This window comes from Mastomys coucha, unplaced genomic scaffold (assembly GCF_008632895.1).
Source record: "Mastomys coucha isolate ucsf_1 unplaced genomic scaffold, UCSF_Mcou_1 pScaffold12, whole genome shotgun sequence".
NCBI classification, from domain to species: Eukaryota; Metazoa; Chordata; class Mammalia; order Rodentia; family Muridae; genus Mastomys; species Mastomys coucha.
The window spans coordinates 6,144,790-6,162,306 of NW_022196894.1; the positions used below are offsets into that span (position 1 = coordinate 6,144,790).

Here is a 17,517-nt window from a genome sequence, read left to right on the forward strand (position 1 = left end):
CATTGCTGACATAGAGCTTTACCATTGGCCCCGTCAGCCACTCCATCAACCTTCCCTGCTTCCTATGTCATCTTACCCACCAAAAATCCCCCTCCCTATGTTCCAAACTTATATAAGTGATAAGCTGATGCCATAAAGTGGAGTTCCTGCTTCGACAGACTCCCGGCCCGGGTTTATTTCTTTTGGGCTGTGAAACTCGCCATCTGCTCAGCCCCCAAAGAGACCTCGGTGGGACCAGGACCTCTCTCCTTTCGCCTGGTACTGCCAGCAAGGAGCTGGCACAGAATGTTCAAAGTCTCAGGTCCATCAAGAGCACTGTACATTGATGGAATCATAAGACACTTAATGAAGAGTGGCAGAGTTTATCAGAAGGAAGAGAGGAGAAACCCCAGGGATGGGAAGCCAGAAGATAATATCCATCCCACTTGGGCATACCAGGAAGGTATAGACTCCCATCTTATCCAGGTCTACACTCTTTAGCGACTTAAATTATAGAAATTAGGAATCCTGTTACTCAGTGATAAATTCCAAGGATCAAAAAGTGTCAGGAACAGAGTAGGAAATCATTCTTTTGTTCAATGAATAAACAGTGTATCCAGTCATATGTTTAGTAAGTCATCAAGAGGAAAAATGGATCAAATCAATGATCATGAAGTAACTATTGTTATTCTAGGGGATGTTAGTACCTGGAGGGGTCAGTAGAATCTGTTGGTTAATTGTGTAGAGTATCCCAGGTTCGAGAATTTCACTTAAAAATTAAGTACAAAGAGGTACAATAAATAAACAGACCTCCCTGCCATAGCTGGGTGAATTCTGAGAAATGTTCATGAAAGAAAACCTTGCCATCACTTTAGAAAATTCTCTTAGCAACAGTCCTTCCCTAAGACAGCAACAGTGTTCTGCTGTCAGGCCTCATTAACAAGTCTTACCTCTTTTTGAACTTCATATAAAAGGAATAATGCATTATAATATTTTGTTTCTGTCTCCCTTGGTTTAGCATAATGTATGTTAGTTATCCACATCAATATACATATTAATAGTTTCTTCCTTCTTATTAATGAGTAGTCAGTTTGTGAATATGCCACATTTTATTTACTCATTTCCTTGGGTTATTTCTGACACTTTGCTGTATGGGTAAATTTACATGGGTAAAATTTTACATGCTATAAAATTATCATCCACATGTGTGCTTGGGTATATGCATGTATCTCTTTACTGTTTGTAACTAGGGATGGCACCCCTGTATGACAAGGTCTCTGTGTTATATGTGTTTCTCTTCATAAAGCCATAGCCAAACAATTTCCCTTGCAGGTTGTAATTTAGATTCTCAGCTGTAATGTGTGAAACTCTATGTCCACACTAGAAAATAATACTCAAATTCTTTTCATGAATAGCCGCTAAGTAGGTGTGAACCTGAGTCCTAGAAATTATTTTAATTTGCATGATCCTATGATGGGAATATGATCAGGGACGAGCACATGCCTTGCATGCAAAAGTCACTGGGTTCATTCCCAGCACAACACACACACAGATATTTACATGTTCCTCAAGACCACTGATATTAAGCATTTCTCAGAATGCATCAACATTTAAGTAGTATCTTTTGTGATATATCTAAGATAATTTTTGTTTTTATTAATACTCTTGATCTTTTTTATTATTGATTGATAAATCATTTACATATTTTAAATATGTATCCTTCATAACATACATGTATAATTTCTTCCAATTTGTATCTTGTCTTTCTCATTTCTAAATTTTTATATAGCAAAATGCTACTTATTTTGAAAGACTGTAGTTTTTATATTTATTGGATGTTTAAGAAATCTGCTGTCAGACTGGGCAGGTAATATTTAGGCATATATATTATATATTATGTATACATGTAACAACAATTAATGAAAAAGGAGGCCATGAATTTGAAAGAGAGATAGATGGTGTATATAGGAGGGTTTGGAGGTGTAAAAGAAGAGAGAGATGATAAAATTATATTATAATCTCAAATATAAAAGAAGAGAAAAGAAATCTGAAGTCTTCTTGGGCCTTCCACATTCTCCTTAATCACCATCTAGAAATGTCCTGATTTTAGTTTTGACACAAGCCTACCATTTGTCTCAGTAGTTTTTTTTTTTTTTTTTTTTTTTTTTTTTTTTGTACATCATGTAAATAAAGAGCACACATTTATTTTCCTCTGGCCTCGAGCTGACTTTATGCCAGGTATCAGGAAGGCTCACACCATCTTCTTCCTCATCCATCAGGATCACTTCACCTTCACAGATCATTTTCACTATTTCACCATCAAATACAACGTTAGCTGGAGAGTGGTTGTAGGCATGACAGGCCCAGTGTACTTACAAACTCATGGCTACTGTGGTTGCTTGCACCAGACCTGCCCAAGATCAAACTGGCCAACAGCCCATCGCACAGCCCCTTTCCCTTGCTGAAGAGTTGCTCACAGTCAGTGGCTGGGGGCTAATACATCTGCTTTCATTAGCAGTGAGGTACCTGGTGAGTTGTCCCATATACGAATCTATGTGCATACGAACAGCACTAATTAGACTCCATGGGCCATAAGAATTAAAATAAAAAATTAAATTAAAAATAGGACATGAAGTTGAAATAGAGACATGTTGGAGGGTCTAGGAGGAGCTTCAGGGGCAGAGGTAAATATCATCAAAACATTGTATCCATGTGTAAATTCTTAAATAATGAAAGAATTATATTTAAAAAATATAGCTATAGTATTTTCATAGGCAGCTTTCATCAGATTAAGAAATTAATTGGCCCTCTTATCAAGATGGATAGTATCTTTTGTTGAATGTGTTTTCTGCATCTGTTGCAATAACTATATAATTTTCTCCTTTATTCTGTTAATATGGCAAATTACATCAATTTCCTTTTTGAATGTGAAGCTAATATTGCATTCCTAAAATAAACCTGTTATCTATGATGCATTATCCTTTTAGGCAGCATTATTGCCTGTGATTAGTAAGATGGTGAAAAATTTTGTGTACATTAGTGTTACTGATTTTATAAACATGTGATTGAATTCACAGTGAGGTCATCGAGACACGAAGACCCCTTATTCCTAACACCACAGTAGAAAATGGAAGCAATGCAGATAAATTACTTTTTCTCACCAAAAGAAATATTTTTCTGTTATACATTCAGCATTCTAGCAAATTCAGAAGACTGAGTGCTTCTGGTATCAGTTTGGAAAAATCATGTTTCTCTGAATTATTTTCCCATTTTATCAATACTGTCAAATTTGTTGACATAAATTTTTTGTGTTTTTTTTCTTTACTACCTAGAATCTGTGATTCTATAGTGATATCACTTTTGAAGTTTAATATTAATTATTTATGTTTTTTGCATAATTATTCTTGCTATGAATTATGAACGTTATTAAATATTTTTCCTAGAGTTGGCTTGTACACAGTTTTAATCGTATATCTATTATTTTTCCTCTGCTTCATTTGGGCCCTTTTTCTAGCTTTCTATATGTTGTGAGACAGAGAAATAGACAGAGAGACAAGGTCTGGCTCAGCCTCCCCATGCTGAGATCTTAGAGACATGACACCCCCTTCTCTTTCTCTCTCTGTTACTTTCTCTCTCTCTCTATCTATCTCTCTCTCTCTTATTCTCTCTCTAACTAAATCTATATATCTCTCTCTCTCCTTCAAGAGATTTATGGACTTTACAATTTTCCTGTTTAAAGGGATTTTAATTTTATCTTAAAATTTTTGCTTTTAAATTTAAAATTATATTATTTTACTTTTATTTTTATGCATATATCTGTGTCTGTGTGAATGCATACCATGTATAAATGGATAGCCAAGAAAGCCAGTAGACAGACATTGGTCCTCTAAGCTGAGGCTGCAAACAGTTATAGGCCATCAAACATGCATGCTGGGAGCTGGACTGGGTGCTCTTAATTGCTGATCCATCTCTTCATCCACTGATTCCTTTTAATTATAATGAATTTACAGCCATAAATTGCCTCTAACACATATTCGGCTTTACTCTGCTGGTTTTGGTATGTATGTTTTCATTATCACTCTGCTCAAAATATTTTCTAATGTCTTTTTATTTTTAGTTTCACCTAAGATTTATGTAGAAGTGTGTCATAATTTCCAAATATACATTTTCTGGATATACTGAATTTATTGCTGAATTTAATTTGAATACTGATCTAATTACAAGGTTCGATCCATACCATTTCAATCTTTCCAAATACAAGACTCATTTTACATTCCAAAATAAATCTACCTTGGTGAATTTTTCACATGTTCTTGAAGGAACATACATTTCACATCTGGTAAAGGGAGCAGGCAAGTTTTCTTGAGCTACCTTGTTACCGTATCCTCTAGGAATCTGTGCCTGGGCCTGAAAATCTAGGCTCCTGTTTATAGAGTGTTCTCTCCTATTTCCTGTTAGCTGTGTGATCCTCCCACACAAAACCCTGGTGCCTTCCTCCTCACTAGGGTCTCTCTTCCATTTGATGTGCAAAGCAATGAGAAACTTCAAGATGCTAACATTTTTTAGAAAGAAGGTCTATCTAGCCAAATACTAGTCAGCAATACTATTTTCTACTTTGATCTATTTACATTTTTATTTTTATTGTAATTGGTTAAGCCCAATTAGTGCAGCCTATATGTGTGCAGGTGCGTGTTTGTGGCATGACCCACTGGGGCATGAACATGCTACTAGTGACCACACTCCAAGAGAAAGTGACTCCCACTTCCCTAGCCACCATCAAGATCAATAGCTCTTCCACTAGGAATAAGGGGTCAGGAGCCTCTCCCTCCTCTATGCAGGACCTCTAACTTGCTTGATCTTGTGCAGATCTAGACAGGTAACCACGGCTACTGTGAGTTCATAAGCACAATACCCATGATTCCTGTTCAGAAGACAGCATTTCAGACCTCTCTTCTCCATCTTCACACCTCTCTTCTCCATCTTCACACCTCTCTTCTCCATCTTCACACCTCTCTTCCCCATCTTCTAGTCCTTATTACACTTCTTCTGCCTCTTCCTGTATGATATTTCCTGATGTCTTCTTGTTGCATTTGCTATGTGGCGATTGGTTTGGTAATTGGGATGAGGAGGGAGAGGGTGTGCCATGAGACAGGTGTCATTGTGTGTCTTTAACATGTACTTTGTGAGAATTACACTCTTCTTCCCATTATGACTTACAGACAGCCATAGAAGTGATACTCTGACATTTTGAAAACTATTTTACTCAAGTAAAAGATTAAGCAAATTAGAATACAGGGTGTTCACAATATGGCAAATGGTGAACATGGTACATGCTTAGAAGATTAAAGAAAGTCAGTGAGATCTTTGCCACAGTGGACATTTGTTACTGCTTTTCTATAAGAGAAGCTTGAACATCTTGTCCTAAGTCTGCCCAGAACCATCCCTTCTGGGATATGAGGACAGCATGGGATATGAGCACCTGCCTGGCTCTCAGAAAGGCTGGGCCTGGGCCTTGGATGGAAGCTCCCAGCCACTACAGGGGAAGTTCCGTGGAAGAAGGTGCCTTCCCTGCTTTGCCCATACTCATTCCATCCCTGCATTCTGCACACACTCACCTTTTCCCATTCCCGGTCCTTGTTCAGCACAATCACCACAAGCCTGGGGTGCACCTGATAACCTTCCTCGGTAAAGGACAAGTCCTTGCCATCCCAAGTCACATTGACCATAAATCTAGATGGAGGAAAAGACAAAGACACAATTAGGGATGACTTAAAGAGGCATCCAACAATGGCGTGGGTGCTGCTATCAGCACAATATTAGAGTATAAACATGCACACCCATTGCTTATCATCATATAGAGCCTGCAACTCTGGACCTATTAGGACCTACAGAAGCACTGGTGATGACACACACTCTGATACACAGCCTGGACTCATTCTCAGAACTCTAGTCTTGTATCTAGGCATTAATAATCAACTGTCTAACACCTTTGACAGCAAAATTCGCTTCTTATATGAGGATTTGAATGCACATCATTCTCTCCCTCCCTGAAACTGTGTTTGTGTGCATGTGAGTGCACAAGTACATGCGTGTGTGCCTGCAGGTGAGTGTGGGTGTCCAGATGCATGTTAAAGGATAGAGGACAAAAGAATATTGGATTCCATGAAGCTGGAGTTACAGGTAGTGATGAGATGCCTGCCGTGTATGCTAGGAACAGAATTCTGGTCCCAACGGGAGCACTGTTAACCATGTAGCCATCTTCATAGGCCTGTGTATTCTGTTCTCTTTTCTTATGTTTCCCTGAAGGAAACTGCTTCCTCAGAAACCACACATATCTAACTTCAAAGCAATGATGGCCCATCTGTTTATTACTCATTTGGCTAATATGTATTTGCTACCTGTCAGGGCATAGTTAGTTGGATGGAGATAAACAAGAGAACAGATGTGATACCTGCTCTCATGAGTTTACAGTCTAGGAGAGGGCAGATCTTAGCTGATTAACCACACATCTCTGACACGCTACAAGAAAAGGAATAAGGGGTTGAGGAAATGGCTCACATGGCAACATGTCTGCTGTGTAAACATTAGGACTTGAGTTTAGATTCTCACATCCTGTTAAAAGGCTGTGTGTGTGCACACATGCCTGCAATCCTGCTGCTGCTGCTGCTGCTGTTGCTGCTGCTGCTGCAGCTGCAGAAATAGGATGGGTCCTGGGGCTTGCTGGCAAGCTAATCTGGTTGAATTGATGATCTCCAGGTTCAGTGAGAGATTCTGTCGATGAGGATGATGATGATGATGATAATAATGATGATAATGATGATGATGATGATGATGATGATGACAGTGACAACGACATGGAAATTAACTGAGGAAGATACCCAATGTCATTCCTTGGCTTCTACCTACATGATAAGTGCACATATATAAGCACATATATCCATCTCTCTCTCTCTCTTTCTCTCTGTCTCTCTCTCTGTCTCTCTCTCTGTCTCTCTCTCTCTCTCTTAAAAGAAAGAAAGAAAGAAAGGTATATTAGATTCAGGAAGTATATTTTTATCTATGGAGGTAGGTCAACATTGATTAGGTAAGAGAAGATGGGAACAGGCTAAAGGAACAAAGGTCTGTGGTATGTACTAGACACTCCATACTGATGATTAAAACTGAAGCAGATAGAAAGAGAATGTGACATTAGACAAGCCTGAGATTGTGGACAAAGCAGGCAGTGTTGAACTTTGTAGGCCTTGTTCAGTCTTGTCTTAATCTCCAAGTGAGACGCTATTGATCAAGGCAGTAGACTAGCACTTCAGCAGTATCACTGTGTGGCCATGTAGAGAATGGACAAGGAGACTAGCAGGCATGCAGAGTGATCTTCACAGGGTTATGTCGTTTCTTCAATCAAGGTGGAAGACAGAGGCAGCTTTGACCCTGGTGGTTGCCAAAGAAGAGGGAAAGAAGGAGAAAATGAAGAAGAGCAGCAATGACAAGACAGAGAAAATGGAAAACCAGTAGGATTCTGAGCTGGGTTTGAAGGAGGATGAAGAAGCACATCTTTAAGGACCTAGGTCACATCCGTGGAGTCAATGTTGGCCCGGGTATATTTACAGGGGACATCAGTCAGTGCAGTAAAAATCTTTGTTCCCTCTCTGCTTAGATTCTCCAAATTCTCTTACATGTGATCAAGTTGGACTCCAGTGGGAAGACACAGCGCCATCCACCAGAACTGGAATGAAAAGTGGCTCTATGAAGTCTGAGATAAATGGAATGTTCCATCTATGTCCTAAGGGCCAGCAGTAGAGCTCAGCAGACAGAGACTTGCCACCAAACCTGAAGAGCAGAGTTCTATTCCTGGGAAAGAAACCATGGAATGGGAGGAGAGAGCCAGCTCCTGAAAGTTATCCTCGGCTCTCCACACACTGTGGCATATGTGCATGTACACATACACACAATAAAGCAGGAAAAAATTAGAAGACATCCTTCACAGACTCCATAGAAACAGTATGATAGACAGCATTTGAAAACTTCATCAGAAAAAGAGGCTTGAAAGAATTCCCTGGCTTTATATTTATTTCATCAGAAGTAGATGAAGAAGTGAAAATATTCAAAGAGAAGACTACAAAGTCCCCCAAAAGAGACTGGCCTAGTGGGTCACAGGTCCACCTTTGACCTCTGTACTGCAGAATCAACCACATAAGAGAGACCAGAGTTCCAGGAATAATCGGAAAAAACAGGGAAAACGGTGAGGAGTAGGGCTGTGTATCCAACTTACGGGCCATCTGCATCACTAAAAGTCATGTTCTCAGGGTGGGCGGCTCAGTGCTTAAGAGCTCTCAGTGCTCTTCCAGAAGACTCAAGTTTGGTTCCTAGCACCCTCATCAAGTGACTCACAAATGTCTGAAACTCCAGCCCCAGGACATCACACACCCTCTTCTGGCCTCCAAGAGTTCCTGTATACAGGTGGCATGGACATGCACGCACATCTCTGTAATCATTTTTAAACCTCATGTTCTCAGCAACACACGAATGCTGTGGAGAAAGCACTCAGTACTTCATGTTAAGTAGGAAAAAGACAGAGAGGAGCCTGTCAGTGAGGAGAGTTGCAGCCACTTTCCATTTCACTCTGGGCACCTTTCATTCTTCAAATGATTTGCACTGTTATACTTCAACAAAATCATTGTTCTGCACAAAAGCAGAATAATCACAATTCTATGTGGAACATGATAGTTTTCTAGGAAGACATTTGCCTTATATATGTGCATGGGGAGGCATATGTATATATGTACATGGATGCATGTACGTGTGTGTGTGTGTGTGTGTGTGTGTGTGTGTGTGTGTGTGTGTTTATACCAGAGAACAACTCTGATGTCATTCCTCAGGAATGTCCCCACCTTGTGTTCAGAGACAGGGTCTCTCACTGGCCTGGAGCTTGACAAATAGACTAGGCTGGCTGATAAGCAAATCCCAGGGATCCACTTGTCTCTGCCACCTCAGTGCTGGGACTCAAGGACACCATAATGATGGCACTTTTATGTGGGTTCTGAGGATCAAATTCAGATGCTTGTGTTTGTAAGGCAAGCCCTTTACCAATTAAGCTGTCCTGCCAAACCTAGAAAAATATTTTCTAAACTCCATAGCTATTCATTGCAGTTTCTTATATTATATATGAGTCCATACAGTGAGTCCTGTAGATGCAGAACTAGAGGCCCAGTGCCTTTCTATCCTCTGACCAACATTTCCATAATTCATAAACATATTTCATAGACCAATGGTATCATGAGAGTTGGAGAATGTGAGAAATTGCAAAAACAGAGGAGGGCTTCCTAGCTCAATGCAGAATACCTGGGGAGCCTTTCTGAGAGATACTGGAGAACAGAGGGAAGGTAGGAGAAAGCATCCTGGTCAGAGAGGTTACCACCTGAGAGTGACATACACCAGGAGGCAGCTTGTTAAGGAGCTAGTAATTCTATAAAGAGCTCTAAGAACTGACCATGGGGCCCTTGTATGGCATTCTCAAGCACTGGACATTTGCTCAGAAGGCCATGGAGAACCATGAAAAGAAGCTTGTAAACAGCAAAGCACTCAGGCAGAAGCAGCCATGCAATGCCCCTGCATCAGAGGCATCAACACTTTGGTTCATGGGTTGAGCACCATTCATTATTCAGGCAGTGGAGACTTGTTGGCTCTTCTTCCTTCTTCCCTTTGGTGGTTCTTTGCTGATGTATGATGAGCTAAGTAGACCTAGATAGAAACATCTAAGGAGTGTTCCAGTTACGCCCCCTGTGCTTCCTTCAAATTCCTCATTGTCAGTGGTCTTTCAATGTAACTAATTAGGAGCTAAATAAGGCTGCTTTTGTCTTCCAAGCTGAAATTTTGGTTTCATTTCTATAACAATTTTTGGTCTTTCCAAATTGCCTGGCACACAGTAAGAGCCCAGTGGATGCTCGATAGCTACTGACATATCATCATTAGACATGCCATCCATCCATATCTACATATGCAAATATATTCATCAATGCATAAATCTATCTACAGAGCAATATGTTTAGTCATCCATCCACCCATCAAATATCTATCTATCCTTCTACCTATTCACTCATTTATCTATGCATAATTACATTCATCATCCACACAGCTTGATCCATCTATCGATATGCCCATCAATACACTTATCCATCTATTTGTCTCTCCACCAATCTATCCATCTACCTACACATTGACATATTAATTATCCATAAGCCCATCAATCATTCATCAATCTACCCATCCATTATTCCATCCAATAGTCTTTTGAGGACCTACTATATATCAAGCATACCCTGTGTCATGAAATCTGCTAAGAAAGAAACACAGAAACAATCATTCAGCTTTCACATCTAGGGAGATGGTCACAAAAATAACAGTAAAGAAAGGCAAATATACAATTACATATGTTTGTTACTTAAATTGATAATGTGCAGAAGGTAAGCTATGGTAAATTTTATTGCAAATCCTGAGCTAGATCAGGAAACAAAGTAGTTCATGTTTGGGTCATGTGGAGAAAGAGAAAAGGTCAGGTAGTCAGATGGTAGGGGATAGCAACTACAATTTGCATGAAGCAAACAGCATAGTCAAAGGCAGAGAGAGAAAAAGCTTCATAGTTAATTTGATCAGAGTTAGAATCAGGTCAGAAAGATTGGGAGATAGGGTGTGCTGGGAGTAGGGGATAATGGCTTGAGATGGAAAGCTAAAGACAGAAGAAATTGCCTCATCAGCTGCAGTAGGGGATTGTGCTCATTCTGTTTTCTGGGGGCTGGAAGAGAGAGTTTATAAGGCAGAGAAAAGCAGAGGGGACCAGTTTGTAATCAAGGCAAGAAATTGAGCGAAGGGGCAGGGGCAAAGTGATTGCACCAACAGGCCAACAATTGCAACAGAACACTGTTGAATTGCAGTGGAATTTCTCTAACAATGAGCCACACTAGTAAAAAACAAACAAAAACCACAAACCAACAATAACAATAAAAACAAACAAAACAGTCACCCAAGGACTTTCTGTGCCTCATACCCCAAAATCGTAGCTAGAATGGCCAGTTCATGGATTAATGGAGGTTAGACAAGGTCTAGTTCATAGCCTAAATGTTTATAATTAAGATGTTTGTATTAAGACAATGTCATTGATACAATTGTATTAATACAAATGTTTGTATCAAAAGATTTGGAAATATTTTGTTTATTTAGGTTTTGTTCTTGTTTTGTTTTGTTTTGTTTTTTCTGTTTAGAAGGTAAGTGCTACAGGTTGAATCTTGACTGCCTCCCACAAAGACCCATAGGTTGAAGCACTGAAGCCTAGGTGCTATGGTTGGCAGGAGGTAGAAGCTTTGAAAGTGGTGCCCACTTGGAAGTCTGTGGGTCACTGAAGGATACCCTTCAGGGTCCAGCAGATCCCCTGGTCCCATCCATTTCTTTCATCTTCAGTATTCAGTATTCTAGAGCAGCAACTCCATGTACTAAATGTTGATATCATCTCTGTCTAGCTCCTGTCTTCTGCAGGAGAGACAAAAAGCTTTAACAGAAATTTCTGCTGAACACCAATTTCATTATGAAGTTGGCAAGGAGAGAATACATATTAACTCCATTTCCTCCACCCAGCTTCTAGGAAGGACAGTCCACGTCTCCTTAGGCGTTCTTCCCACTTAAACTTACACCAGAGCAAAATTCTGTACTGTAGGAGATACCATTATATGCCACTTTGCTCTGCTCCCATTATTATCTGCTGAGCACTTGTATTAAACAGTAAAATCATATCACTGTCTTGCTTATCAAAATTGATTACACACCTTTAGCAACCTAGATAAAAATACTCGAACCCCTGGTGGCTGCTAAGCTTCAATTTATATCTTTAATATTTCCATCAGGAGCAATAAATACAAGAAAGCATGCTAGCAAAATACCCAAGGTGGTAAGCTGCTGATATTCTGCAAAGGTCCGCCTTTCTCTTCCAATTATTCAGTGATGGCAAACTGGTCAAAATAGCACTAACCCAAGAAAATGAACTATTTGCAACACATGTGCACACAAGCTTCCTGTAGTAGATTCACCCCACAGCCTTGGGGATGTGAGGCTGTTGACTACCTGGAATGGCCCTTTCTCTACTATCTGCATTTTCTTATCTACTAATGAACCAGGCCCAGGAGAGCACAAGGACGCCATACTTCCTATATCACAAACTGGGCCAGAAATTCAAGTTCACCTGCAGTGTCTCTGATGTAAGGAGGAGCTGCATAGGATTATGAAGCACTAGCTATGTGGATGGTCTAGACCAGGACATGCCATCGGTCTGATATAAACCCTGAATTTTATTGTTTTTAACATTTATGATTGTTGTTGTTGTTGTTGTTGCTGCTGTTGTTGTTGCTGCTGCTGCTGCTGTTGGTGAGCTATGTGTGTCTATGTGGGGTTTGTCCACATTAGTTCATGAACCTATGGAGGACAGGAAAAGGCATCAGATCCCCTGGAGCTGGAGCTATAGGCAGCTGTGACCTGTGCCTCATAGGTGCTGAGAACTAAGCCTGGGTGTTCTGCAAGCACAGTATGCACTCTTAACTACTGAGCTACCTCTCTAGCCCCAACCCTAGATTTTAAAAATACTTTGTTTAAAATAAAGTGATAAGGTCACAGGAGGGTATGGAATGATAACCCAAGAGATAGGCACAGAGGCATGAAACCTGAGTTTAATTCCCCTCAGAACTCACATATAGAAGCTAGATTTCAGTTTCTATTGCATGGTTGGGCTAGGCTTTCTTTGTATTTTGTTGCTATTTTACTTTGCTTTTTAATAAGCAAAATGCACATGTCATAAAGTAAACCCCTTGCCCACCCTTTGCTTGTTTAATGTTGTATTTCTAGTGAACATAATGCCTGGCAGAGAGCTAGTACTGGTCAAAGACTGCCATGAGCAAGAACAGAATTGCCATTTCTAAGGAGTTGATGTTTCACGATGTTAAAGAATGAGATATGCCAGTGCTTTCTGCTGGACCACCTGGGAAGCATCTTAGCATGCTCCAAGCTCCCTTCACCTCCTTTGCTGTTGTTTTTGCTAAATGCCATGTTGTGACCATCAGATTGCTTTGTAAATAATCGTGTTTATGCCTACAGATGAGTTAGTGCTGCTGTCTGTTACTGTGGAGATGTGCACCTGGTCGAAGGGCTGAGACTGATGACTATTGAAAGCTGAGTCCTAAATGGGGCATCTATGTCACCAGCACTCAGGAACTAGAACAGACGAAGGCCAAAAAATAAAAGTGTAAGAGCTGGAGGAGGGGACGAAGTGCTGCAGAGCACTGTCTCCCAGGCATGGCTTAGCCCCTGCAATTCTGAATGCTCAGCTGCTGTGATAGCCTGCACAAGATGAACCAGGCTAGCATCCTACCATTTAGCTATGAAGGGCTAATGACGCTCCTTCTCTGAGGACCTATAGGTTAATGATGATCATTGGCAGAAGGAGACATTTTCTTTGGTGGTGTAGCTATTGGTAATGTTCCCATGGTCCTGCCAATAACCCTAATTAAACTCATTGGATCACTAAAAACAAAAACAAGCAAACAAACAAACAAAAACAACAATATCAACTGAAAATGGGAGAGGGGACACTTGGGGAGAAAAAGGCTCAGCACAAGTGCAGAGAACAAGAGAGGATAGTAGATTACAGCCAGAATATATTACACATACATTAAAATATCATAAGGAATCATATAATAGGAATAACTACTATATCATAGTAAGAAGACTTAAACCGTATCATTGCCCAACACCTAACATAACAAAAGCACACAGGATGCTTTGCGCATGTCCAGTACACAGTAGCTAATGGACACTATCTCCCACTCAGCTTCTTTGCCTAGCACTCCATTGTGATGCAGTTCTGTCTGTTTACAGGCACACTTCTAGGTCTCACCTGAGTGTGGTCACACTCAGTCTCCCTCAGACCTCTGTCAGAGGCAGTACATGTGTTCTGTGAGCAGCTGTGTCCACCAAATGTCTCATTCTTCTGCGTTCCCACTTAGTCTTTTTTGCCTCACAGTTGTCTCTTTTAACTTCCAAAACTTGATTATTTGAAATGTTCTCTAGACATATTTATTATTCACCCTTTCCCTCTAGACTTTAATTCTCTTACTCTTTCATAAATGCCACTGTAACCCATTTAGTGTTTCTCAATTTTCCCTTAACTTCCCATCTGCTCTGCCATTTCCCATGTTCGGGGGCCACTTTCCTGAATCTCTCCAGCCCTTAAACTCGTGCGTCTTCCAGTAGACCTGTGCTGCAGCCTCTCCCTTCGTCACTTGACTTACATGTTTTGCAAATCAGAGTCATTGATTTTTTTTTATCTGTTCATGTTTTCCAGCTCATTTCTACAAGATTTGGGTACTTTTTCTAAATTCTTTTTTTCTGCTCCTCCAATGTCTCCCCCCCTAGACCCCCCCCCAGTGGTCTGCAATCTCTTTCACACTGTTCTCAGCTTAGAGCTTTCTGGTTGCTCAGGGTAAATCTCTAGCCTGGCACATGGATCCTCTGATCTGGAGTTAATCTCTAGCATTGGGAAAACAAACCTGAAACTGTTCTCTCATGAAAGAACTCTTTGTGCTTTCTCCTACCCCCACCTCCGCGACCCCATTCCCTTCAGTCACCTTGCTCACCTCGCCCCATTTCATGTGGCCAATGCCCTGATGAGCATGGCTTTCCATTTGTCCTCCCCTGTACTCAACTCATTGGCTTGCTAGAGGTTTTCTGTCCCCCAAACAATTGCTAAATACCTAATGCAGAGCCAAGAAGCAAATGTCAGGGCTTAATTCTCTAACTCCAACCCGCAGTCTGCATTGTCCAGGCCAGTTCACATGAGACAGACTCAGAAATAGTGGCATAAATGAATTTTCTAAATGGCTGCAGAGAAAAAGGGGAGAAGCGAGAGGGAGAGAGACAGAGGGAGGAGAGGAAGAGAGAGAAGGGGGAGAGGGAAAGAGAGGGAGAGGGCTAGAGAGAGGGAGAAAGAGGGGGAGAAGGAGAGAGAGGGAGAGGGCTAGAGAGAGGGAGAGGGAGAGGGAGAGAGAGGGAGAGGGAGAGGGAGAGGGAGAAAATGAATCACTCCTCTCACTTAACTTCTATTATTGCAGCCAATTGAAAAATAGCCCAGGCTGGACTTGAACTCACTCTATAACCAAGCAGCCCTTGAATTTGAATCCTTCTACCTCAGCTTCCCAAGTAAATGGGCTTGCAAACCTGTACCGCCAGGACTGGCTGACACTGAATCGTAAATGTTTAAAAAGCAGGAGGTTGTCTTTGGATTCCTCCAAATCTAAAATAGGAGGTAGAGTGTGCACCTCCTGGCCGGAGCTTCTGCATGCTCTGAGCAAAGGAACAAATGCGGGAGCAGACACTGGAGGCTTTATCATGCTCAGTATCTATTTCCAGTGAACTGGCTGCAGACAAGAAATTTTCTAAGGCCTCTTGTTTGTTTCCAGAATCTCCTTTGCTTATTGAAAGTTACTGGACATCTGAATGGGCATCAACAAAGCGGTTTTTCAAATCTCAGCTGGCTACTGTTCCATATATGTGGGATATGCCAGGAAACCTAGAATGGGGGAATCTATAATGTCTGAGTGAAATTAATAACATATTAAAGTAGCACAAAATGTACCCCTATTTACCTCCAGTGCTTGCCCAGCCACTTGGAACTGGCTGGAGGAAGTCAACACAAGCAACTTCTGACGTGGTTCTAAGGACAGTACAGAAGAGGTGGGCAGCAGCTGGCGGCTTTACCTGCTCACCCACCCCCATGCTTGGAGACTACTCGAGATATTTCCTTTGTATTTTTTAAATCTGTGCCCTAGGCTGGTCTTTAGTGTCTGTCTTTCTGCCTTCACCTCCTGAGGACTGGGTCACAGGGGTAAGGTTCCACACATGCTCTGTGCAGCGCTGCTGTAGTTAGCTCCCAGGGCTTCAGGCACTCTGGGCAAGTACTCTGCCAACTAGTAAAGATCTTTAAAAAGCAGATATGCATGGGATATTGTTTCCATCCACAAGAAGGAGGGGAACGAGGAGGAAAAAAGAAATGCATAGAAGATATGATCAATGGGACTCGGTACAAGACATAGCTTCACGTTAGGATGTGTGGATAACCCTCCCCCATGGGACATGGGTGCACAGAAATAAGGGCTTGCTAGCAGCCTTTGTTAGCTACTACATATCCCATAGAGAACATGAAGCAGTGTGTGGCTCTGTGCTCAGAGCACAGCATCGAATGCAGGAAGGCACAGGGCTCAGCCCTCTCCTGTAAACAAGCCCTGTGGATCAGTCTGGTCACCATTCTCTCTGTTCTTCACAGCGTGTAGAAACAATCAAACAAAGTAGCTAGAAAGCCAAGATGGAAGGCTTAGCCCATGGTGCTCTGGAGTTCCTGACACCTCTTAATTCCTTAATACATTGAAACTTCCTCTATCATTTGGGGAAAAGCCTGTGTTCATCAAAATGGAGAGCAACTATGTGTGCATTTCTCTATAGTGTCACAGAGAGGAGTCCTAATATTCAAACCTCATTTCTTGTCTCAGCCCCTTGGTTATGCAAGAGTAACTACTTAAAGTGAGGGACTCAATCCACTTAACTTCTAGTATTGCACTATGTTCAAGAGGCTTTCTCAGCATTACTCAGCCAACGAGCCCAGTGGGACTTTCTCCTTCTGCAAAGGAGAAGGAGAGAGACACTGAGGATTTGAAGCAAGGGGAACAGCCATGCAGGAGGCCGGGAACTTCTGACCACTCATCAATACCTTTTCCTTCTTCTGCTTCAGGAAATGGAAATCTCCTGACCAGCATGATAACTTAGGCCAGTCATCCCAGTGCCTCAGGAGGCAGAAGCAGGCAGATCAAAGTCTTCCTGGGCAACAGGGGGAGTGCAAGGCAAACCTGGGCAATGGAGTGAGATCCCATCTCAAAATAAAACACAGAGAAGTGGGGGAGGGTTCTGGAGATACAGCTTGGTGGAAGAGGGCTAGTCTAGCATGCCTGAGGAATTCCATCTCTAGTGGAAAATAAATAAATTAACAAAGTAAAAAAGAAAAGAAAAAGCAACCTTTTTAAGGGGAACAAAGGGAAGTTCCTACTTTATCTAGAAACAGAATATTCAATAATAAAGTTTATAATCTGGAAATTCTAAACTATGTTCAGGCTAATGGGTAGAGAGAAGATTAGTACAATGACATAGGTTATAGAAAGTATCTTATAGTGAGACGGTTCAAAGCAGATATGATAGTTGGAGTAGCTGTGGTTATTTTGGACTGTAGAAGCCACTGGCCAAGGTAACAGAGTCACAAAGATAACTGGACTACCACACTAGCTAGGGACAAGCTTGAGTCTCATTTACAGGAAACAGAAGCCAGTTCCCATCTTATATAAGCTACATATGTTTTGGATTTTCCTTAGATTATAGTGTGGGGGGAACCCAGAGCCTCATGAACCCTTAGACAAGTATTTTTCCATTGAGCTACATATTCAGATCATTTTCTATCATTTTAAA

General features: G+C 41.2%; 1 protein-coding gene across 1 annotated transcript in view; it reads right to left on the reverse strand.

The window, feature by feature from the left end:
* Grin2a (glutamate ionotropic receptor NMDA type subunit 2A) overlaps positions 1–17,517 on the reverse strand; it is a 440,150-nt gene that overhangs the window by 131,107 nt on the left and 291,526 nt on the right. The window contains exon 5 of the mRNA XM_031362288.1: positions 5,595–5,709. Coding sequence (XP_031218148.1) covers positions 5,595–5,709 — 115 coding nt within the window. The remainder of the gene's footprint in view (positions 1–5,594; positions 5,710–17,517) is intronic.